Here is a 26,069-nt window from a genome sequence, read left to right as displayed (position 1 = left end):
CTTTTCTTAAGAAGTTACCCTTAGCTTAAGGAGTTAGCTAAGAATCCCCACACTTCATTTCATTCAGGTGCACCCCACAGGATTAATCATGTTTGAATCCAGTTTGTTCCCCTCCATTTTACCTGACACAAACTTTCAGTATAAACCAGCAAATCATTTGTAACTCCATTCCTCCCCAGGCACTGGTTACTCTTCCATCCCCTTAGCCCTGCTCCCTGAGGTGTAACTTAAATCATCACTTCCCATGCTTTATCCATGAGAACATCTTTGCTAAATACAGCTCATAAAGCCTTTGTGAAGACTTGGGTGCTCTCTGTTGACTGTAAGGAATCAGAAAGGTAACAAGCCAGTCTTACACACACCTGCTATTAGCAAACATTGACAAATAACTCGCCTATCTTCTCCAAAAGTAATTATATAGCATGTGTATTGCCCATGTAAGTTAACTGACAGCACTGACAGTGTATTACTGCACTAGTCTACAAGGACCTTTACACTTTGCCAGTCGAGTCACCAGCTCCAAGAAAGCTCAGATGCTTGTGAGGCACCATAAAGCTCAGGTAGGGAGACCAGCCTGTGTCATGGACATTGTTAATGGCATCGGCATACTCCTACACCCGGTGTAATTAGTGAGACAAATTAGCCTAGATGCCACAGCAGAGTGAGCAATGTAACTCTGCACTGGCTTGCACTGAACTGTGAGGTTCAGCACACGAGAGGCCAAACTTTGCTGGTTCTTTGTGTTCCTCCTCATCCTCTCTCATGCTTTCCTCCCATCAGACCCAGAGTATGCATAACAAAGCGAGGAAGAGCCATCACAAATATTCAGCTTGACATTCTGTGTAATACAGGCACTGGCCATTTTTGTGTAAACCCAAATTAAGCCCAATGTAATGCAGCGTCACTAATGTTTTGGAGCAGGGAACACATACTTGTGCAGGGTCAGCCAGTGCCTGGAGAAAGCCATGGTGCCTGTGACCTACCCACAGTGGGCACGAGAGCAAGGCAAGTTATAGGGCAATATTAACATGCAGGCACAGATCTCCTTACACACACGTACAGGTGGCACATCCACGCACCCATGTGCAGCAGCCAGGTTATCTGACCTCAGTCAGATACTGTCTGCAGTTCAGGACAGAACAGAAGAATTTATTTTGACTCAATGCTAGCAGAGAATGCTTTTTGCCAGAACAGCTCACTATATTGTATGATAACTGAATGAAGCTAATTTTCAGCAGATTCTATCTAACAGCTCTTAACTGGTAGAAATAGTTCAAGGTCTTCAAAGTATACAGTGTTGCATAGCCCCTGATTCACACATTCTGCTAATAACTGCCAGACAATTGTATTGACTTTATTCAAAAACCATTAGCTGCAGAAATTCATATTCTTCAATTCTGCCTCAGATGCATGCTATATTACACTTACATTAAGGTTAATGTGCAATGCCATCTCTTTAACAAAGGAACTGCAAATATTTGAAGTTACAGCATCTCTTACTAAGGTGTCTGTTTTAAAAGTTTATTGTTTCTCTCTCGCAATTCCCCTTTCATCCCTGCCCCTGCCAGGAGAGTCGGGCTGAAAAAATGGTGAGAATATTAGAGCAAATACAGGCGCATATTTGAGACAGTCTTTGTACAGTGTGCATATGCTACCAGCATTACAAGGATTTTTCTTTCATCTGTTCCTTCAGACATGAGCTTCCAAAATACTTAAAAACCTCTTCATAAATATCCTTCGAAAAGCCATCACTGCATCTTCAGAGCGCTGGTGCGTTAAACGCCTGCCACCAAAAAACAATGTCAAAATTTGGGAAGGGCTAGAGGTGGAAGCTGAGGAGCAGAAGTAGCAAGAACAGAGGAATGTTTAAACAAGAGAGCCTCAGTGAAAGGCTGAGACATGGTGTACTTTCTATAAAGAAATAATACACACATCCCATTCATGTTATAAAAAATGTTACAGGTAGGCAAGCTTCTGTAATTTATCCAATACTCTCATATTCATGTTTCCTTAGGTTTCATGCAATTTATTAAGTTTTCAGCGTTGCCCGCAGCAAAAAGGATAAACAAAAGCAGATGTGTAACTCCCTTTTTTAAGGGCCCGCCAACCTCCTGCAAAGCCTGTGAGCAGCTGGGGAGGCCTGATTACCGTCAGCTCTGCGTGGCCAGTCCAGCTGCCCTCCCCAGGCTCAGCCCAAAGCTGGCACATCCTGACCCACGTCAGGCCTTGCCTCTTTCAAAGGGGCTTGTCCTCTCTGTTCTGTAAGATTTTGGTTGGAAATACATTTTGTCAGCCAAGGGTTAAGTAAACCACAAGAACAAAGTAGTGTGGAGAGAAAAAGCAAGGACAACACAAGTGACACACATCCCTGGCTGGTCACAGGGGACAGAGAACTTCGTGAATATTTACACAAACAAAAGGCAGAGCCATGGAGTTTGTTAGTTCTCAGCAGAAAATAACCAAGATACACCTTCACTACACCTACACTAAAAGCCTCTCAGTGACATCAAAGAAGTAGAAGCTTCATGGAATTTGTGTATAAGACTTCACCATCCTCAGTCACGGAAGAGGAGGTACCATGCTGAGGCATAGGAGATGCTGGAAGAGAACAGAGCATTACAAATCTGTATTCAGAAGACTGGTGCCCCCATGCCCTGCTGGGCATCACACACAGGACACATCCATGCAGCAGAGCATGGTCCAGGACACCACCTGGGCCCATGAACCACGGCAGCCAGGATAAAGTCAGCTCCAGTCTGCAACACCATGTGTTTGGTTTGCATTTGGTCAGCTCTGGAAGCACTGGAGGAAATCCCTGAGTCTCTGCTCCCATCTACCCAGACATACCTTCAGTTAAAGGTCATGGGGAGAACAGACATGGAAGACCATGATAATTCCCACCATTACATATATTCCTTTCATATTGTTGCAGCTCTATTTCCAGTGATGGAAAGGAATGGAATTTGATGGAAGCCATCAAATAAGCATACTTACTCCACAATCTTGATTTTAACCAAGGGGCTGTTTCTAACCTAATAATCTTACCTTTTTAATGACCATAAAATTCAACTAAAAACCAACAGGCTGAAGGCTCTCTCCCTCCTATACCCCATTGTCTCAAAGAAAAGGATTCAGTCTTTTCCTATTTTGTACAAACCAAGAAAGCCTTCGAAACCACTTACACACAAACACAACTGCTAGAGCAGTTGTTTCTCAAATATTAACAGCCTCCAGATTAAAAGACCTGATAGGCAATACAGGCAAGAAGGGGGAGAATCCCAGCTCACAAGGTGCAGCTGAAAAATTAGCAGATGGCTTTGAAATAGGGAGGCAAATCTGGCACACCAACGTGGCGCTGGTGAGCACACACATAATAAATTGGGGATTCCCCGTGTCAGGGCTGGCTCCGAGCGTGAATTGCAGAGTTCCAGGGAGGATCAATAACTGTCAGAAGGAGAAGAAAGTGAGCACTAAATTCGCTCGCCTTTCATCTTCAACAAATGGAACAGAAAATCTGATGGATGACAGAACCTTTCGTTTCTATAGCGTTCTTGTTGAACTAAAGACTAGTGACATTGAGATGATTTTCGACATGCGCTTCTGTAGATCCAGAAGCAATTATAAAAATAAAAATAAAAGAATTTTGTTACAAAGAAGCCCCCAAACCAAAAGTAGCGATTCAGAAGGGCAGGGTAAAGAAAAAATATTAATGAAAGCCCATGCCAGTGGTCAGCCCCTAGCATGTGAGAGTACAGAGTTTTGGAAGCATGGAGTACATTAAACACAACACACCCCTTGCCTCCCCCATAATTAAGTTAGAGATGTGAGAGCAAAAGCAATAGAGGCTGTCTGTTTAGTTTCTCTGCTTGGCAGGGCACCACACACACATGCACACAATTTCTCCTCTCCTCCATTTGTGAAAGGAAGGGGGGGGTGGGCGGGTGTACGGGGGAGGGGAAATATAAAGCCCAAATGAGCAGATAAACAAAAAATCCAAAGCAAACACAAAAAAATTTCCCAGATTTCAAAGAAGGAACATGCTACTGCTCAAAGAAATGCCAAAATATCTTCTCCATCCCTTTATTCTACTGTAGACAGTCACTCAACCCATCAGGAAAATTATATTAAAAAAACAACAACAACAAAAGCAGAAAGGAGACAGGACCTTTTGTACAATCCAGCTGGCTTCTGTACCTTGACTTTCATATCAGATATTTATTTTGGCATGTGGGCAGTGGGGGAAGGGGAAACATCTCTGGACACTGTATGACATCCTCCACCATGGTGTAACAGTTCAGAGCACAGAGCACAGCCACACATCTCTGGCTGTCACCCATGAACGCTGGACACGTCACCTGATAATGCACAATGCCTCTGTCCCATACAGTGTCACACAGACAACTCACAGGGCAAGGTGGGGGAGTCCCAGAAAGAACACATGATCCATCTTCAACCTTATGATCTGAGTTCAGCAAGGAGGTGGCATTGCCCAAAGCCACCGCTCAGGTGGGTTTGGGACCAAAGTGCTCTCCTGGAGTTCTCCAGGTGGGCTGCCAAAGTCCTCCAGCAATGAGGTATTTGCAGAGGATTCAGCACCTGGGCCAGCCCAGAAGAGGTGTATTTCCACCACTGAAATGGAAAATTAAAAGCCTGCAAAACAAATGCAGTGACTCAGTCGGGCATAAGGGCTTGGTGTGAAGTTCAGAAACTGCCCTGTGCATGGTAATTCAGTCTTAAAGTGTGTATATGGGGAGGCTATTCCTGTCTTCTCAGTGGAATGAAGATATTAAATGACAAGCTCTGAGACCCCAGACTAGCTGATGGCAATAAAAAAAACCCAAAAAAGAAAAAAACAAGCCCTGACCCTTGTATTTTAATCCAAACAGACCACGACACACAAAACCAAGATTAGCTGGGGCTCTCTGCTATCAGTGACTGCCTACCACAGACTCATTGTCCCTGCAGCTCCCCAGCAGCACTGGCCCTGCACCATGGCCTGTGGTTTCCCACTGACCACTCCTCATCCCACCCCACAGCCCTGCAGCCTGCACCCAGCCACCCTCTGGCTCTGCTCGTTGGGAGACACAGACACCACTCTGACAGCCTCCTCTGGAGCTTCAACAGTGGCCCAGTATGTTCTTCCAGCCCAGTTTCATTCACTTCTTTTAGACAGGCAAATTTGTGCATAGCCACAGCCAGTTTTACTGTTGGGCATCCAGGGAAAATAATTTAGATATTGCCTATTCAAACCCATCATCAGAGAGTATTGGAAATGATCCCTCTGAAAATCTGCATCATCTAACAGTGGAAAAGAGTTGCCTGACACCCCCACTGAACAACCTGATAATTTCAGTATTTCAACCAAATTGTGGTTTGAGAGATGAGGCTTTGTCTCCATATGAAAAAGATAAATCAATCTAGAATACACAAATGCAATTTTAAATGAGAGTATCTATTCCAGATCAAATACAGATGCAGGACCCACAGCTTCAGATTAACAGCATCCTCCCAGTGTAGTGTAATCTACTTTGAAAGCAAATTACTCTGTGCTAGGCAGAGGCACTCATTCTCAGACAAAAGCATCCTCACACACCAAGTAGCTCCTTGAGAGAAATCCCGTGTGTAGATGGGGCATTGTTTCTCACAGACAGGAGCCTCTTGCTGTGCCTTCTCTCCCTAAAAGCTGTAAAAAGATGCTGGCACTGAAGAACTCCTTTGCTTCACCTGAGTGCTTCTCAGGCCAGGTTACACAGCCCTCCACAGCCTGCCCAGAACAAAGAGATGACACCACTAGCTGAACAGTATTTTAGTCTGAACTTTTCTTCACTGAAGGCCATTTTTTTGCCTCTTGGAAGGATCTGTAAAATATCCTCTAAGTCCATGTTAAAATATAAACAGAAGCAATCAGAATTGTCTCCAGAGCAGGGTCTCTCTGCACATTTCGAAAGGCTTTGCACGAAGTTTCCATGCTTGACAAGGAGCATCTCATGAGGGCAATGCACTCCAGCTGATTGCACAATGACAGCAAGCGCCAGAAAACTACAAGTCTAATCTCACATCTGACACTGGCTTCTTGTGTGGGCTTGGGCAAACCACTTAACCTTTCTGCATCTCAGCTTTTCTGCCCATAAATGAGGGTAATAATGCCAAGCTCCAGGGACTGATAGGGAGCCAGGGGTTTTTAGGGCACTTTGGAAATGTGAAGTGCTACATAAGTGCAAAGTACCATTATCTAGAACTTCCACCACCACCTCAATATGCGGATGCAGCAGATGCTGGTGAGAAGTGGCCTGCAGGGAAGACTCCAGACAAACTGAATGTCCACGTTTACCTCAAGGGTTCACTGGGAAGATGTTCAAGTAGCAAAAGGGGAATTTGAAAGTCCTTTCCTCCCTCCTCACAGAGGCAGGAGGCTAGCTAATACAGGAGGTACCCAGTGCAAGGGCAGATGGGTGCAGAGCCATGCAGGAGTCATTCATCCATCAGAGAGCTCTTCTGCTGACAGCACAGGGAAGAGATTGCTCCCTGCTTCAGTGGCCTTATCTCAAATCTGTGGCAGCTCTCAATCACACCTCCAAGCACCCAACCAGAACAACAGGAGTGTTTCTCTGAGGCCTTCACTGAACCACCACCACACCTGTATCTCACCAGGCTGAGTCAATATTCACAGGAGACGCAGGACAACAAGAAGTATCCAAACCCTTACACCACCCAGCACGTGCTCATTTCAGAAGGCAAGCAAACAACATCCAACTCTTACAAAGTGTGACATAGCCCATTTCTTGCTTTGCTAGTTTCCCAAACTCCACAAGCAGGAGTCAGGTCCTGTGAGGTGAAGGGACATGAGAGCACATGATGCCCAAGCTCCATGTCCAGGCACGTCTTAGAACAAGGGTGGGAGACAAAGCAGAGCAGATGACCTGCTGATTACACCTCACCAAAACCTTAATAACATAAGCAAAGGTTAAAGACGCTGCTCATTCTAGACAATTGAGCTGCCTTGAGCATGCCTTGAAGGGTTGTAGACACCACACATAACTACAAAGAGCATTTTCTCCCTCTAGGTGAGATAGTGTCCCCCTATCTCACCTACCAGTTCATCTAAACTAGAGAATTAACTATTTGCTAACTGGAATGTCTAGGAAAAAGTGGCTCTTAAAACTATTGTGGAAACTAAACGGACACATAGATGGGCTATCCAGCTGTATAGCAGACATCTTGTGAATATGTTCTGCAATGGCACTAAAAATAGCATTGTTTCACCTGGAACAGCAGTTGTGTCTCTCTAGGAGATGGGGAGGAGCGGAGAAGCAGAGATCTCTTGTAGGCTGTTATTATCAGTAATGAGTTTATTTTCAAATCAAAGTTGACTGTTATTCATGACTAGAAAGGGGTTGAAATTTCAAAATACTCCTAATAAAATGCTTCAAACTACTGATTTCTTTACTTCTGTGTTATAGCATACAAAACCAGGGCAACCCAAGCTAGATTAGCATTACACTCTGCTCTGTGGCAAATAGGAGAAATTAATTAAGTGACAAAGCTAACTGCTTTCTGTGACTACACCAGCAAATGAATTCAGTGGTAAGGACACTTGCCAAGACAGTGAATTTATGCAAGTACTGGAGAATCTGCATGGAAAATAAACTTTTATTAATTAAAGAGTATCACTCACTGCTCAACCCAGGGGACGGAAATGTATCACACATTCCCCATCTCTGCTCAGAGGAGCCCCAACACCAGCCAGCTCAGGAACTGCTTGTGGATGATCTCCAAGACAAATTGCTGAGACTTGTGCATGAGTAACAAACAAAGATCCACAAAAAATCACGATCTCTTCAGTGATCCTTCACTAACAGGAAGAACAATTCATTTTGCTGCACGAGTGATTAATTATAAATTATTAAATCCAGCTCTACTCAGGATACTTACTCAGGGAAGCAACTGCTTCAACATGTCAGCAACTTTTGTTTTCTAAATCTCTGAAACCAGTATCACTTCAAAACACATATGGAGCCAGATTTTCCACAGAAACTCTAGTGTGTGTTTTTAGTGCCCACTCTCTCCAGCCCTGGCCAGACTCTGGGAGGGACAGCAATTTACTCTCCCTGCTCTGCCCTTTGGAGACAGCCTGTTTCAATAAGACATTGCCATTGTTTTCACCCTCTTCTCTCTCTCCCATCCATGTGAACCACACATGGAAGCATCTGGAGAGCACAAGCTTACTTTCCCCATCCTTATCACACAGGAGACTGTATCTCCCAAGCAGAGATTTGGGGAGCAGCCTGCCCATGAGCACAAGTTTTGCTGCATTACTGTGTGCAGCAGTCATGGAGGAGGCAATTTCCTGCCTGGCAGGAAGGCAGTGGAGAGCCCTGGGCTGGGGAAGGACAGATGTGAAAGCAGGAGAAAGTGTGGGGCTGCAAACATGCATCCAAACACCAAGCAGCCAGAGGATGCACAGATACAAAAATGGGATACATTATTATTCCATAAATTAAGTTAAAGCAACCTCAGCACACCCCAGACCTTTAATACTGGGCTGCTGCACACCAAGTGAGTTGGCTTCCAGCCTGCAAAATGTTTCAACTTCACTCAACTGAGACAAGAACCACGTTTTATTAAAAGAGGTTTATCTTCCTGTAAATAAACCTCAACAGCTTTTGCGCCCTGAAGAAGCAACTTCAGTTTGCGTCTCGCCCTCCTCCCCCCTGCCCACAACAAAACACACATTCAAAATCTGATGAGTAAAGAATTACCAATTACAGCCTTCTGGACCTTGCCCATGTCAGGCTGGTATGCAACAGGTTTCAGTGTTTGTTTTTATAATAAATAAAGCAAAAGTATGATGAGACAACTAAGCTCCTCGCCTCTCCTCTGCCTTCTTTGAAGATGGCCTTTTATTTTAAGACTTAAGCAAAAGAGTAAAGCAGTTAATAAAATAAAGGGCATTCCCTATCTCACATTTCAGCCTGTTCCAAATAATCTAGACAGCCTTAAAATACCAAGCTTCCCTGTCAGCCATTTAATGAAGATGTAATAATTTTTTTAAAAAATATAACACACACACACACGCGCACCTTTCTTATGTATCTACTGGTCTGCCTCATGATCTCATTTTTCCTGATAAAAAGCTAAAAAAATTAGAAGGAAAAAAAAAAACCCAAAACATGCTTTTCCAAGCAAGGAGCAAAACCTAAATAAAATTAAGGAAGTGTAAAGCCCAACTTTAACAGCAGACAAGTATGCAGAGAACAGTGTGACCTTCTCTTATCACCCACTGACATGCTTAATCATTTCCAAACAAAAATGCTTTTTTCTGCCACTTCTTCACTCTATGAGCACCTCCAGCTCCTGCATGTCCAGCAAAGAGTTAAATCTCCCACTATCCCCTGCTGCCTGCGAAAAATCACTGAAACAATTGAGACATTGTCCAGTGAACAAGACTCCCAGGGCCTGACATTTTTGTTTATGTCCCAGTTCTCAGCCTGTCAATTTTCACTCCCAACGTTAAAAGCCTGGCTTGCCCCAATACAGTCTGCCCTCGTCTGAAAAGGCTCCACTTCATTTATTTTATTAAAGCTATGGTGTGTTTATGATTCAGAGCTCTCCCCATACGAGGACCTGTTGGTCCCATCCCCCTGCCTTCCTCCCTGCCCTGCAATAGCGACTTCCTAACTCTGAGGAGGCTTTGCAATGCCTTGTGCAGAGCCATTGCCCAGGAAAATAACTGTGCTTAGGCTAAACACCGATGTCCACGTTTTCCTGGAGTATGAAATGTGTTACTGAACTCCAGTCCCTTAAAACTGCCTGTCATTATTCACCAGGATAGGGTAGAGGGGAAGGGAGTTGGATACTAAGGCAGAGCGGCAGGAACTTTAAAAATAAAATAAAGTTAATTAAAAAAAACCAAAACAAAACAAAATTAAAAAAAAAGAAAAACACCCTGAAAAAACCAAACCACACACACCCACTCTCGCTGCCCAGCAGCAAACTAGAAAATACATGTAATGGAGTAAAACAAACATCTTGGAGCAGAGCAGTGTTTTCTCGGCTGCTTCGCGGCTGCATTTCCTGCCTGCGTTTTCATAATGACCGGAGCGTCAGGCCCAAAATATATCCCTCTCCTTCACCCCTGCTGTCCTCCCCCCCATTCCCAGCACTTTCTTTTTTTTCCCTTCGTTACGCTCTCAATACTTTATCTCCATGAAAAGCACACACAGCGGTCACCAGCGTTTCCTGTTTGCCGAGTGTGCTTTAACTATATCACACCCTCGGCTGCTGCGCTGGAATGCACAGCATATGGCATTGTGAAAGGGTTTACTGTCGAATAATGGCAGCAATGCAGTCCTGCTGGTTTATATCAAACCCTGTCACTCTCTTCACGGAGGTCTCCCTCGTGCTCTCCGAGAGGCGAGGTAAAACACACACACACACACACACACACACAACTTCAACTCTCATGTAGGACCTCAGCAGAAACCCGTCTCAGTCGAGACCTGCGAACTCAAGGCAAGGAAGATTGCAACTTGTGAAGAGGTAGCTTGCAGCCACTCTGAGATTTGTTTTGGATCTTAGTCCCCATAATGGAACCTTCTACAGGTAAACAAATGGGCTGTTAAAAGATTTTTTAGCTCCTTGCTGGGTCACAGCCAGAATGGGCTGGAGGATGGCTACAGTCCTGAGCCCCTCTTCTCCAGGGTGAAAGGGCTCTCAGCCTGAGCAGCTCCCTGAGCTCTATCCCAAAGAACAGCTTCACCTTCCCTGCTTTCAAAAATCAGCACTGATATATTTGGTTATGAAAACATTCATGTGAAAAGCAAACATACACCATCACCTTTCACTTTGGGCCAAAGTTCCAAAACTGCATTTTCATTTAATTGCTCACAGGTTTATTTTTGGCTTGGGTTTTTGTTTTTGTTTCTGGGCGTTTTTTTAAGCAACTGTGAAAGAAAAATACTTCCCAAATAAATAAATAAATAAATAGATAAATAGATAAAGTGCTGCTTCCAACTGCAGTCAGGTTTAGCTAAGAAGCTCACAAAGGTTATACTTCAAAGTGCTTTTTGTGCAGATCTTGAAATGCCTTCCCATGCCCGGATGCATTCGGCCAGCAGACGCTGAAACGAGTAGCAATACTTTTAAAGCCCATTGAAATGCATCCATCCACCCTCTCTTCATAAAAGGAAGCCTTACTTAACAGCCATTTATTATTGCTGAACTAGGGTTGAAAGTTCAGTGTCCTTATAGACCAAAATTATCAAGATTTCTGAGTTTGCAGCCCACGTTTAAGTCCTAATGAGCTATTGTACCCACTCACTGCTATTAACTCTTTGATGTCAGGAACCCATGATGCTCTTTTAAATGTCTCACAGATGTCCAAGGGAAAAAGTGCAAAGCTCACCTGTGCTGAAGGACAGGTGAGCAACCAGTTTTTGGGTTTTTTTGCCTTTAGTCCCCTCCAGCAAAATATGCAAAGACAACTACAGCATTAAATATGCATGTCAAAGACAGGCTAGCCTACCAGTCTGGACTGTGAACTCAGACTCAGGGGAGCTGTACATTGCTTCCAGCTTTGCCATGATCTGATATGCAGAACACGTTACCTTTGTGGGAAAGGGACGTGAGCATACGGTGCCCGTCACACCACACACGTACAGCAACCCAACCACTGCTGTGCCGTGCACTGCACAGCCTCATCTCCCCTGGATTTGGGCAATCTGAGGCTGCAACAACAATCTGCTTTTCTGACAGTTCCTTGCCTACTAGATCTTCCTAAATACAGATAGCAATAAAATGATTATGAAATTGTCTTTAATTTGCACCAAGTGCTTTGACCTGCCCCTTACACAGTCACAGCAGTGAAACTGTGTCCACAGGGAGAAGCCACTATCATGCTTGAATGGCACTTGGGAAGGGAAGGGTACCTAATTTTCCAACCCCAGACTAAGGCCCCCAGTCCAACCACCAACGAACAGGAGCAGGGTAATGCTTTAATTCAAGAGTCACAAGCCCAGCTGGGCACCCAGGCATGGAGCAGCTTGAGTTGGCCAGACAAGAACATGGCACCAGCTCTTTGGCTCTTTTCCTCTCCCACCAGTGCAGGGACTACTCCCTCACAGTTTCTCACTGTTTACTTACCCCACACACTCCTCAGCAGAGTGACCTGAGGTGTCCAAGTGTTGTCTGTGCAGGAATGGAGTTTAACAGTCCATCTCCGGTGTGAGCGGACGCTCCCTGGACGTGCCCCGGGCATGAGGAGCAGAACAAGTCACTGCAGGGTGAGCCCAGCAAGGCCTTACAGCACCTCTGTAACTGCCCAGCCACATGTGGGACACCTTCAGTCCGAACGGCAGCTGCTGCCTCACGTTTACCCCTCGGGCAGCAATGGTGGAGCAACCAGCATTGCCTCAGATTCACACCGGAGCTTATCCCAAAGTAACCCGTCCTGGCCATCAGAGCCCTTTAATAAGCAGCAGGTTATTTCATGTCCAGTAAACTACTTCCCTCCAAAGAGCTGGACATGCCTGAAAAGCATTGACATGAGGAGTCAACGTGGAGCAGTTACAGCTTTAGCAATTCAAACTCTTGCATGCTTAATATTAATTAACCACGTAGACATGCCCAACATGCAGTGACAGAAGTTCTGCCGCCAGGGAAAACTTCACTGCAGACATTTGGGGTTTTCTAATGATATGGCTTCCATGCAGCTGCTTGGCAGGAGCTATAAGTGCTCAGTAAGAAAGTCTGGCAGCTTTCAGGTCTCTTCATTCTGCTTTCCTCCATAAAACATAATTTCCTTATTACAGAACAGTCACATGCCCACAACACTCAGTACTGACATTGCAGAGCTCTGCAGGCACAGATTAGGACAACTTTTCTTGTTTTCTTTCTTTTCCCAGACACTATCCTTATAGCCAGAGAAGGAGACCCTGTTCAGATTTTGTTCATTTCCCAGTGGGCAGATAAGCATCAAGAGACCAAAATCTTTCTTCAACTTTTCTTCTGCTACTCATCCTACAGCCCTGGGAAGAAATATGTCAGCTCAAGGACAAACTACAGGGGAGAAGAGTTCAGGTCACACTATTCCTTTTCCTCCTCTTTCCTTTCAGTAGCTGGGGGATAGGCAAAGGCTGCAACCATCTCTCAGGAAGTGACTTTACCTCATATAAATGCTCATTTCCAGCACCCCAACTCAGAAAGCGTCACTACACAAGACAACACTTTGAGCACATGCTTAAGTGTTGTCCTGAACACCGATGGACATCAACGCATGTTTAATGATTTCTTGAATCAAGGCCTAAAAAGTAAAAAGGAAGGGGAAGCTAGTTTCCACAGTAATAGTAGTTGAGAAGTCTTTGAGTCGTGCCAACAGGAAAAATGCATGTTAAAGAACCACTTGCCTCTCCTAGGAAACTGCACCTCTTTCTGCAAGCTTGTACTGCAGGGCCCAGGGTCACCATCAGGTCCTTAACCAGGTTGGGGGAAAAGAAGTAGCAACAACAAAATAACCCTCAAACCAAACCCCAAAACTTGGTTACTTCTTACTTCCATCAGGGAGGCTAATCAGAAAACACCCTTCCTCCTATATACACAAATATATGTGCTCAAACCATGCATGTGCATGACCAGCCACCAGCTTATCCCTCATTTTGCACGTATCATTCCTACAGATGGGGGCCTGGGTAGATGGATCCTGCCAGCCAAGGTAGAGGATGGACTGGTCCAGCTCCCCCAAACTTACTAATTCCAAGACATGAGGTGTAAGGTACATCTGACAACAGGACCTAAATGACACCAAAAGTGACTTTCCTCTAAAGTCTCACACATGTAAGAATTTTGGGTTTAGATTTTAAAAACGACTTCAGTTTCTGGACGGTTTTTTTTGCTTTCCTGTGGGGCTACAGGCTTTTTTGCTTGCCTCTAAAATCCAGATGTGGAACTTATCAGTTTCTCAAAATCAGCTTGGGAAAGTTAGCATCTGTTCTGGCCACACCAGTGAAACAGAGGAGTGAGCAATACTTCCCTACCTTGGTAAAGTGCTCAATGACTTTACTCACAGGTATCTGTTAGGTATGAGCAAAGCTTCCAAGTAAGTTCCCCTGGAACCAGACCCCTGTCACCAGCCCACTGCATATCCAAACCCAAAATCTGTTTGACAACTATTTCTAGCTTCCTTTTGTGAAAATAGGCACAGAGCACTGCTTGAGACTGGTTAGGGGTGGAAGCTTGTTTTACAAAGGCATCTCTCCTTGTTATTTGTAACATCTCTAACTCCTCAAAGGCTTTCCAAAATGGGTCTGCCCCTTGGCAAACAGGTCTGCATAGGGCAGAGCAGAAAGCATCCTTCCTTCTCTTTATGCAGTGACTTACAAGGCAGCTCCAGTTTCTTTCTGAGGAGAGAGTAGAAATGTCTACACATTCCAGAAAGTAAAGCATCCCATGAATAATCTAATCCCAAACCACATGAACTGGTGAGAAAAGCAATAATCCTGGGCTTGAGCAAGTTGGCAAAAAAAATGGTCCTGAGCCCAGTCATGCCAGTTTCCTTCCTTTCTTTTTAATGAAAAATACATGCTGTTTACTTTACTGCAGCACCTGGACACAGCACACAGACCTTGTTTAGACAGAAAATAGGCGGTTCATATTCAAGTAGGCTCATCTGCACGGGAAAGTTTTTGTGCTCAAGTGTGAATTGAAAAATGCAGAACAACTATTTCGAATTATCTTTCCGTGTGGACACTGTTATTCAGCACTAAGAGTTCCTTTGTGAGATTTAGCTTAATCCGTTTCCAAAGCGGATTAAGCTAAACCACACAAAGGACCTCTTACTGCTGAATAAGAGTGGCCGCATGGAGAGATAATGAGGAATAGTTATTCTGAGACAGCTACTTCCACTGCATATTTGGGCTTTTCCATTCTGCATCAACAAGCCCAGAGCTGTACTGGTAAGGGAAGACCGTGGTTCTAGAAATTTGGAGAAAACTAAGTGCCAGGGCCATATCATTCCCATTAAACCTTCTGCTCTACACATGATGGCTGCTCCTGCTCCACTCTGGGCCCTGGCTCCAGAGGAGGTTGCATTATTCAGTACCTACTTCTCTAAGCTCCAGATTGAATCCAGACACAAACTTCAGCTGCAGACAGGGTGCACGGGGAGGAGGACCTGCGGTGAGTGGCCCTGCCAAGTCTGCCACCCTCGGTACACATCAACTTTGATCTGACACGCTCACCCATCTGGCTCTGCAGCATCACCCGGCGCTGCTGCGGCTCCTCGCCCGCTGCCAAGGCTGAGCTGCTGCTGCTGCTGCAGCCCTCGCACCCGCCCGGGGCCCTGGGGACCGGCATCTCCCCATTCTGCCTGGCACAACCACTCTGCTGCTGGAGAGCCTGCTGATATTTAATTGTAGGGCCATAGAAGTCCCTAGAAGGTCATTTAACATGCATGCTCCAGCATAACAAACTGCCATGGGATTGAATTCAAAATGCAGCTTGTGCTACTCTGTGCTGAAATACTCCCCCAAACCATCTTCCCAGTGTAGGTTTCTCAAAATGTTGCTCTATGAAGGTTTCTTGTATCCCAGATTAACTAGTCAAAAATGGTCAGAATTTGGGTATCCTATTTGTGTCACACTAGGGATGTAACGGGCTATTTTATGAATAAAAGATACAAGAGGGAATCTTGCTGTAGATGCATTTCCAACCACCCCAAAGGCAGCACAGCTGCATCTTTCTTAAGATGACCTCATGAACAAGCTTTTGTCTTTCTTCCTCTTCACCTAGACAGCTTCAATACCCAGATATGTCAGAGAGAGATATATTTTGGTGTGTCATAACAAACCAAAATGCCAAATCTCGAGGCTCCAACTTACATGCAAGACTGCACAGCCTTTTCAGGAAACCAAAACTGCTGCTGGTTCACTGCAATATCCATGGCTATAAACCTGCTACTTCAGGAGGACCTGCTGAGCCATCCCCAGTGATGTTAGAGAAGCCTGACCCTGCCTGGAAATGTTGCAGCCACCCATCACAAGGTAAGTCACCCCAGCACTCAGAGCCTTTGCCAGCACCAAGGACCAGGTTCTCCCAAAGTCAAACCAGACAATTCACTAGAAATGGATGCTCAGCAGAGGAGGGTTTGATTGAGCCAAGCATATGCTAACACACCTGCTCAGCTGCCTTCTCCTGGAGCAACACTTAGGGTTGCTAGCTCCTACAATTTCACAGCCAGACTAGCAATACTTGCTGTTTTTCAAGGCATGGTAGCCTTGAAGTCAAGTGTTTAGGGAAGAACCTCAGACTCTGCTTACAGCACACAGCAAGCTCACAAACTGCTATAGAGAAAACTTTGAGATTGAGCAGAGTATACCCTGCAGGCTCAGGAAACAGAACAAATAAAGAGAATACAAAATGTATTATTTAAGAAATAGAAAACAAACAAAAACAACACACAAACCCCCCCCACAAATCCTCATGATCTTTTGAGGCCTGACTCATGATCCTAGAACAATTGGGGTTGGCAGTACTATACATTTTACAGCATTTATTCACAGCTGAAATATCCCAGCATCCAAATACTTCAGAGTCCTTGGAACTACTCACAGATCTCCTGACTACAACCAAGCGTGACAATTCATCCCAGCTGCCAATCCAGCCCCAAGGTGTCTTCTGAAGGTGCTTTAGTGCTGACTGATGTTTGCAGAAGCATTAAATTCCTGCTCACTTCACAGTAAGAGGTACAAGCCTACACATTTCCCCAGTCTCAGCATTACAGCAGAGGAGTTACCTCCAGTACTGAAACTGAGGGATGCAGAGATGGACAATGTGTTACAGAGTAAACACAAGGGCATGAAGCAGTCCCCTAAAGTCTGAACTATTTTGCAAACATATCGAATTACCAAGTGAATTACCTTCAAGGAGCCCACATTTCTTCTGTTGTCTAACAAACCAAGTGCTAGGTTTCCATTCATATTTAATGGGTACTGAATATAATGGGAACCCATCCAAAACAATTTTATTGGGCTGCCTTTAGGTGAATTCTATACTTAGCCCCAAACATTCTGGTTTGTAGACAGAATTTTTTTAAACACAACCCTCTCCAACAAAAAAAAATCAAAAGGAATTAGTGGTGAAAGATTCAGCCACAAAATTCTCAGCAAGCTTAATTTGTTCTGTGGCTTAATTCCAAGACGCTCCAAAAATTCAGGACAAGATGTTTGCACACTTTTGGGCATGTATTAATGAAACATTTTATTTACTTTGCAATTGCCAGAGTAATTAGCCAAATAAAATATGGAGTATTTAAAAGGGAGAGAGCCACTAAAGGAGCTTTCCAATTAAGTCTGCGTGGGTATTTCTGCAGTGTGAGTCTCAGGGATCTGCGCGTTGGGTCCGTGACCTGCGAGCCATCAGGGACTGACTGTGCACCAGGACAGCTCAGGCACAGCCCTCTCCCCCTGCCCACAGCGTGTCCCTCTCCCCACCAGGCACTGATATCAATGATGCCCAGCCAAATCCTTCCCCCCACAACACCACCTGTTCCTGATCACCCTGCAGATCTCTAGGGACACAAGAGGGTGTCCTATCATGGCTGCAGGCAGCCTGGAATCCACAAACATCTCGAGAGGTTACTGCAGAGGAGAACAGTCTTCCTACCACAAAACAGTAAAGACAAAGCAAGAGCTTTAAAAGCCCTCTTGGAGCACTCTGAGTGGAGGCTACAAGACGATGGTTTCAGGTGCTTCCACACATACAGGACATATGTATGGAGTGACAATCTGCATTTTAAAATCTGCCTAACATCAACCTAACTGTTGCTAGTAGGCATTTGGGTTTTTTTTCTTTAAAATGCAGAAGTACAAACCACATTAGACAAAAAAATTAGGGAATGGACAGGGCAAACTGTGCAGCTTCAAGTCCAGTTGCTCTGGGATAAAAAACTCCTGATCTCTCCAAACCACCCAGAGGTCCCAGACGCCTGCTGTCCATGCTCATCAAAGAGGCTGAGAACAATCAGTACCTTTCAGATGGTTTTGCCTTCAGTTTTGCTTGTCACATTATGTTTTGAAAAAACATTTTTACTTTAAAAAAAAAAAAAAAAAGAAGAAAAAAAAAGAAAAGAAAAAAAAAAAGATACACCACTGCACAGTGATTCTTTGTTCTTGGTGATTCAGTCTACTATATGGCTGTGTTCCTTACATATTAGGCCAAAAAGTACTGGAAGTCCTCCTCCCGAGGTTAACATTGACATTTACTTCAAAATTCAGGAATTTTTTAAACCCCTTAGTGTTTTATGAGGAATATATTGTACTGAGCCACCAGCATCTTGGGTTCTGAATGTTTTTGCCAGGCACAAAGAAAACTAAAGGCAAGTCTTTGCACAGCCTGCAGGAGACAGGACCCCAAGACTGGTCTTTCAGCCACACTCCTGCCCCAAACAGGGTATGGCCAAGTCAGAGTATTTACTTTGCAGAGAACAGGGAAGAGCAGCACTGGTTTTCTCTAATACGGTTGTAGGAATGCACACAGATAAAAAAGGTTTTAAAGGAGCTTGCTTTGTGCAGTGAGCAGATTTCGGAGATCCTCACACAGGCATACCTTGTTCATTTTCATTTGCCTGTCCAGGCTGCAACAGAAAATGTTTCTGTGAGATTCCCACTCCTACATCACCCATCCCTCATCCTTATCACCATGCTGGCAGCACATGTGGATCATACCAGGTGCACACTGACCATGGGACTTCAGGACAACTAGCACCTCATCCCCTGAGAGCAAGGCACCCAGCTGGGGTCTGCTTTACACCCAAAACTTCTTGTTAAGACTGCTTCACAAAATCTTAATACCTTCAATGAAATCAAAGGTCAGAAAAAAAAGAGGGGAAATAACCATAAAAAACACATTAAAAATATCCCAGCCTCATAATAGTACTAACTGCAGGCTGAATTCAAAATTTTGACATAGCAAGCTTAATAATATACTATTAAAACAATTTTTCCCCCAGTTTTCTTTTACCTTTGGACACATGAGCAGCATGACTGTGACAGAGCAAGATGCAAAAAGTCTTACCAGATGAGTGAAGCACCTAAATGTAAATAAATGCACTGGTCTTAAATGGAGCCTCATGCTGTACCTTCCTCAAGACATACTGAACATAATTTCAGTTTAATATTCTGTTTCTCATTATGGGCCTTGGAGACTCTCTCAAGCACCATGAAAAAGCAGTATTAACCCAGCCCTCGGCACTGGGGACAGCAATCCAGCCAAATTATTCATGCTGGTCTTTTGCTTCAATTTTTGTAGTCTTAACTTAATGTTCTTAAACAAATCTGAAAGGAGGATGGCTGACAAATAGAACAGATTTTATTTAAGACATTACAGACAGCCATGTTATGCAGCCTTGAGTCATTAAGCTGAACTCCTGAGGGGAGTTTCATTAGAGCTGGGAGTAAAGGCCAACACAGAGCTTGTGGTTGTCACAGCCAAGCACTGAGAAGAAAGAGTGCTAAAAAAAAAAAGGGGGGGACCCCAAAAAATAGGGGGGGGGGGGAGGAAAAAGAAAGTGGGGGGGAAAAAGGTGGGGGTGGAACCCAAGCCGTCAAACTCTCCTTTCCTCTCTTTGTAATCCACCTATGAAGATTAGCCTCAAATCCTGATTTCAGAGATAGGGGAAAGATAAGAAGTGATTTGCAGGTGTTAGCATTTTCCTACAGATCTTCAGGGCAGCCTAACTGATTTAAGATGAAAAACAGGCATAGGTACACTTGATGGGTAGACTAAGCCAGCAACCAGGGTAGAGAACCAGTTTCTATCCCTACACATTACACTTGCACAAAAACATCAGGATGCCCATGAAATACCCATCACTGTTCCACAAAAAGATTAACTGTGTTTTCACAAATGCAGAAGTGGATGGAGAGCTCTGAGGAGGAGCAGCCAGGTCCCAGGTGCTGTGGGCAGGCACAGCAGCAGCAACGGGGACACCAGAGATGCCTGACACATCCCAGGCCAACTGGCATCTGCAGGCACTTTATCTCCCCCAAATGCCTTTACCCGCTCTAACTTTATTTACCAAAAAAAAAAGACCATTTTCACTCCACAAAATTAATGTGGCTTGGGGTTGGTGCCAGGAAAAAGGGTGGAAAAAGCTGCCCCTTATTTATATATTTTAACAGAACAAAGCAAAACAATTTGCTGTTAGAAATAAACATTAAACCTTGCAGAACCTCCCCCCCACCTCCCAAAAACCCACTGCTCTTCCCCTCACTCCCTCCCCCGCCTCCTCTCCCTCCAACATTGTAAGTAGCACAAAAGATCACATTACAAATGCCAGCTGTGGCTCTTTCGGAAAGTGGCCTCCATCTCAGAGGTAGTATATGTTCCTCATGGCCTAAGTGGTTGCTATGGTAAATATGCTTTTTATTGAATAGCAGAGTGAAACAGCTTTTAAAGAGACCCATAAGAACCCCATAAATGGTCAAAACACAAAGCAGATCAACCTCAGCCTCCCTGGAAGCAGGTTTCGCTCCGTTTTCCAAAATGATTATGATTTTTGAACCTTTCCTGTATATTTTGTTGACCACTCATCTCCACCTTGCCCAAACCTGGGTGGAAGAGCTGGAGAGAGTCAGGAGAGCCGAGAGCCCAGCCAAACCCCCCTCAGCACCACAGGCTGCTCTGGGTTTCAAAGGCAAGTGTCCACTCCCCTGCAGGGCAGGAGGCTCAGGGACAGTGGGTGCTCAGCACTGGGAAGCTCACGTGCTCCCAACAAAAGTCATCCTGTCCTCCCCAGCTGCAACCACCCAGGAGAAGCAACTTGCTCCCTCCCCATCTCTTCCTAGGAGCCTGACACCATTCCACCACAGCAAAGCCCCAGGAACATTCCCTGTGTCAGTCCCCTGACACAGCAGTAAAAAGAAAAGAATTAAAACAGGAAAGTTTTTCTAGCTCATTTCTTATTAGGAGTAAGATGATGGCAGGTTTTGATGACTGCAGATCTCTGATTAACCAGCCAGACATTTTTTCTCTGATCTCTTCCTCCAGTGACAGCCAAAGTGGACAGGAAGGAAAAGCAAAGTAATTCTGAAAAAGTGAATTAGCCAGCAGTAGATATCAACTGGGCAGATACCACTCATGTTCCAATTGCTCTCTGATGGATTGAAGGATGGTTTAGAAACTATGGATTCTAAAATATAGGAAACCTTTTTTTTCTTTTGAATAAAGAACTATGACACTCATCACAATGGGCTGACAATTCCCATTTTAAAGAGACAACAATGGAAAAAGAAGCACCTCAAAATGTTTAGTATGATTTGAGATTTCTAGCAAAACCAATGTATGCCTTGGATGATCTACCAGTTGTGTCAGCTCTAGACTATAGAGCAAAAAGTAAAGAATGAGTAGTTTCTTTTCCTGGTATTTACCTTATCATCCAATGGTTGTAAAAAAAGTTTTTAAAAAAGTCACATTAAACTTGATGGTGAATTTTTTCAGAAGAAATATTCTAACCCACTACATGCCATTCTCTCCACAGGTAAATTTCCCAGATGAATAGTGAGAACTAAGATGCTCCTTAACAATAGATAGCACTGACATTGGCAGTAGGTGAGGATGGACCATTGCATATCATCTCTCTTGCAAATCACCACATAAACAAACCATTTCCTTCTAGATCTCTATGGATACTATTTTAGAAAGTAAAATAAACCCCCAAACCACTCTCATGTAAATTTGTACTGAACATTGCAAACTCAACATTGTTTTCACAACAGAAGCACACGAAAAATTAACCAAGAATTGAAAATTTATGTTAGAAGTTAATAAATAATAGTATTTTTAAAAATACTATTCATTATAAAGGGAGTGTTATATTTTGCAGGTAGCAGTAAGCATTTGATAACAATGTTTATACTAAATGAGAAGTCATCACAACACAAAAGAACATGTGCTTTGTTGAACTTGGCTCTTTTGAGCCTTCACCCCAGTAAAAATCCTGACCTATTCTCAAACTCCCATCCAGGACTTTACAATAAGAAAAGATTTCTTTAAGTAACGGACATAGAATAGGCTTAGTTTTGATTTTTCTAATGCTTTCCAGACAGTCTCTTCACTTCAACACTGTCAGATGTGTAAACCAGCCTGACTGGACTCCACTGCCACTATGTAGTTCTTCAGTGTGTAAATTCAGAGCATTTTTAACTCCCTGGTCTCCTTCAAGGCACATGGATGATCATTTCATAAACAGCCCAGTGATATCAAAAGTATTCTCTCCTTTTACCACATGCTTGTTAGGGATCTGTTTGTTTTGAGGTATTTCTCCTTTGGTCTGTGTGAAAGAAAACTGATGACAACCAATGCCATTAATGTCAAATGCCTTTTTTTGTTTTAAACAAAGGAAGAACATCTTTCTGCGTTTACTTACAACAATGTGTGCTGGAGATGGAGACCTAGCATCCTTGAGGGCTTGTCTACTCTGAAGGCTCCCTGCCTGAACATCAAGCAGTGGCCATTTCATCTGCAGATACTGGATGGAGGAAACAAAAATGGGAAAAGAAAAATGAGTTCAGAAAAGAAAGGCAAAAAAAATAACAAATCTTAGGTAATATGGATAAAAAAGTATAAATTAAAACTTATGCAAGGAACTGAAAAAATTAAGACAACCTTACATGTTTGTGGAGACAAAATCTGTGCAGAACTAACAATTTCATACTGTGTTACAGGTCAGGAATAAGAAAATAAAACAGATTGCAAAGACAGTATTACATCAATTTTACTAATAGTAGCAAATCTAGAAGTAAAATAAAACCCACAAAGAAACAAAATAACATAACCATGGATAGGATGGGACAAGGGAAAAGGTGGATATCAGTGTCAGGAGGGGGAAAACATATTATGAATTAAGAATATGATCTCATTACTGAATGGGTCATCTGTCAGCCTTATTTCAACAAATGTACCAAGTCAACTGCTCCAACTCCCCAGTGCTGTCCGAGCCCTAAAGACAGAGCACTACCCCAAAAAGACCTGTGCTGGGTCTTAGCACTTATTTTCTCTTTTCACCATTTCTGGATTCACCATGGATTTTCTTATCTTCTGTCAGACAACCTTGGCTCGGGGACAGCCACAACTTCTCTGTGGCACTGCCACCATCAGACAGGCTGGACACACAGGTGCCACATCTGCAGCATATGGGGGCACTGATTCAAAAGCGAGAAAAGCTTCAGCTCGCTGCACCAGAAGTGCTCTATTCTGAACACAAGCAGGTCCACAGAGAAAACAGTTACCCCAAACAAACTTCTGCACTGTACATCTAAATATAATTTCAGCCCAGGCTTTTCTCTCTGCATGGTGCTGTGCTGTCCCAGTTAACACAGGTTAATACGGGACTTCTAAAAGCCCTGTGTTGTGCTGGAAGAAATGTGTATGGCCACACACATCCAGCCCCCTCCCAGAACTGAGAAAAGCAGCTGCACACAGATCAGGCCACTGCAGAAGCTCCTATTTAACACTAGGCGCTAGCTGACCTGAGAGATCTATTCCTAGAAAATACTGACCAGAGAAAGAGTTATGTTTACCCATTCCTTTTTGTTTTTAAGTAGGAGCAATCTTGAAGAACCACCATGCACAAACAGCCCCCACCACTGCAGGCGAACAATGGAAGCTGTATCTGAAAGTCCATGAAGGAAGGAAGGAGATCTGGTTCCATGCTTTCAGCACATCACTATCTATCACATTTGCTCACGTATGCAAAACATTTGCTCACATGCAAGGCCTATTTGCCAGAAGACTCTGGGCACTGAGGTGCCCAAGAAGCAGAAGCCAGCAGGAGAATGTGTTACCAATTCCCATCACTTGGAGGGCCTGAGTTTTCCGAGCTACTGGAATGCAAATAAACAAACCCATACTCTGGATTTGTGCCCCATATGAGTTCCACAAGTTCCAAGAAGTCTTGTTTTTATTCATGTTCACATTTGGGATTTGTGCAATGTGGACCAGAATGTTTCAGCACTTCTTAAAAACAAGAAATAAAACCCAAACAAACCAGTACTAGACTACCCATAAGCAATATTTCTAACTCTTATGACTCAATTGTAAGCCTCCAGATATTTGATCACTTGCATCAAATCCCTGATCTTCAATATATGTGACCACAACATAAATTTTAAAGTTGAGATGATGTTAAAGCAACTTTCTAACCCTTTGTGGTTTCAAAAAAGTGCATAAAAATGCAACCCAAGTGTGTAGAATTTGGACCCAAAGCCCAAGCCAACTGAGAGCCAACTTTTAAACCTGAGGGGAAATCTGATACATTACAGATTTTCAGATGGCACTATTAAACAAGTCAACTGCTGCATTTTCAAAAGCCCACCAGTTTTCTTAGATGACAATCAGAACACCACCACATGGAGGGGCGCATGAATTTGCAGAACGGGTCCTGAGGGGTCACAGCTACTATTGGCTTCCTCAGGTTTTCCAGACAACCAGTGAAGTTTTCTTCCCTTCTTCCAAGGAGAATGTCCTCACAGGATGCATGACTCTTCACAAAGCGTGCATGACTCTGCTTCACAGTCTACAACAGTTTTGGAGAGCAAGAAGCTACTGCTGCCACAGCTGAAGCCCCTACAAGAACATGACAGCTCAAACGGTGGCTTTTCAGGGAACAACCAAGCCATTACCCACAAAAAAAAAACCAACTCATCACCTTCATTCTTCTATGACCATTCCACAGTCACAAGCAACCCTGGAATATCCTACAACCATGACAGCCTGTGAGGAGCTCAAGTCAGCCTCTGTCCTAAAACACAGGCTGAGAAACACGTGGGCTTCTCTGAGACTGCCCCAAGGGCAGAGGCACTGACAAGCAGCAGGGGTAAGCTCACAGCAGACCCCATCCAGTCAGTAATTATTGCAGGGATTACAAAGCCTTCAGGACTGTCAGTTCTGCTGTTTTTTACTAGCAATAAATTCCATTAGAAGAAACATAGCAAGAAGGCATGGTTGCTCCCACTCCACCTCTATCCCACAACAGCCCGTGCTTTCAGCGCATACTTTCAGCTCCTACACCAGGCTGACCTAAGGGCAAGATGAACGTTTCAGAAGATCTTACTGTTACACTTTGTTTTTCTCCTTTTAAAGCCCTTAGTCCGGATTCTCAGTAAAGCCCTTCTCTTACCCACCCCTGGTAAAGAGGATCCAAGTCTCACAGTGCAAAGGCTAAAGCACTAACAGCTTCTCTTGGACATGCACATGAAGCCCAGCAGGAACAGTCCAAACCCAGAGGGTTCAGTTTTGCACACAAGCACAGACTGGACAGCTTCCATTTCTACCAGTGGATAATACACCAGTGGGAGACAAAATAAAATCAAATAACCAGACCCAAGGGAAAGCAGTAAAGCACAAGGGTCGATAAAACAACTTCCAAGAGCTCTACCAAGTGGCCAGGATCCAGAGCAGCCTCCCAGCCCCACCAAGGGTGAGATGTTCTGTCTGTCAGATAAGCAGAGGGGGCCAGAGCCCACAGCCAATGCCCACATCAAGCTAGTGAACCCACAGCTTCAGTGGCAGGATGTTTGCAAAAGCAAAAAAGTCCAATTTGCTGGCTTTCAAAATGCCAGCCCTGTTGATAAAGTATGAAACATTAGCATTGTTTAAGGTGACGAGCCTGACTCAAGGCCTCCTCATCCAAGAATTGTCATGCCTGTAACACAATATTGATGTGGTGGCTTATAATTCTTACTTTACATAAAAGCTTCATTGTGTGCCAAATTCAATCTCCACAGGCTACCTGAGCCACAGATTTTTACAAGTCTACATTTCAGCGCTGCGAGTCTACAATACACATAATTTTCAATTATGTTAGGGCAGAACAGGATCACTGCCTATATAACATTACTGGTTGGAGGAAATGAGACTCAGCCCTACTGCCGAGAGAGCTAACTGGATCCAGATGGTGGCCGAGCAGCCGGCCCAGGGAGCGACGTCGCAGCAGCCGCCCCCTCCACAGCTCTCTCCTTCACAGTGCAGGGACATGCCAAGCCCTTGCTGGGGCTGGGAGCTGGGACAGGAGGATGCTT

At 44.1% G+C, this 26,069-nt stretch overlaps 1 protein-coding gene across 21 annotated transcripts in view; it reads right to left on the bottom strand.

The window, feature by feature from the left end:
* TCF7L2 (transcription factor 7 like 2) overlaps positions 1-26,069 on the bottom strand; it is a 174,004-nt gene that overhangs the window by 88,878 nt on the left and 59,057 nt on the right. For 19 of the 21 annotated variants that reach the window (XM_058841037.1, XM_058841038.1, XM_058841049.1 and 16 more), the window contains one exon: positions 22,418-22,519. The exons of the other annotated variants lie outside the window; for them this stretch is intronic. In XM_058841037.1, the coding sequence (XP_058697020.1) occupies positions 22,418-22,519 (102 nt within the window). The remainder of the gene's footprint in view (positions 1-22,417; positions 22,520-26,069) is intronic. 21 annotated transcript variants of the gene reach the window in all.

The sequence above is a fragment of the Poecile atricapillus genome, chromosome 6, assembly GCF_030490865.1.
Source record: "Poecile atricapillus isolate bPoeAtr1 chromosome 6, bPoeAtr1.hap1, whole genome shotgun sequence".
NCBI lineage: Eukaryota > Metazoa > Chordata > Aves > Passeriformes > Paridae > Poecile > Poecile atricapillus.
This window is presented reverse-complemented; position numbering and strand designations above follow the sequence as displayed.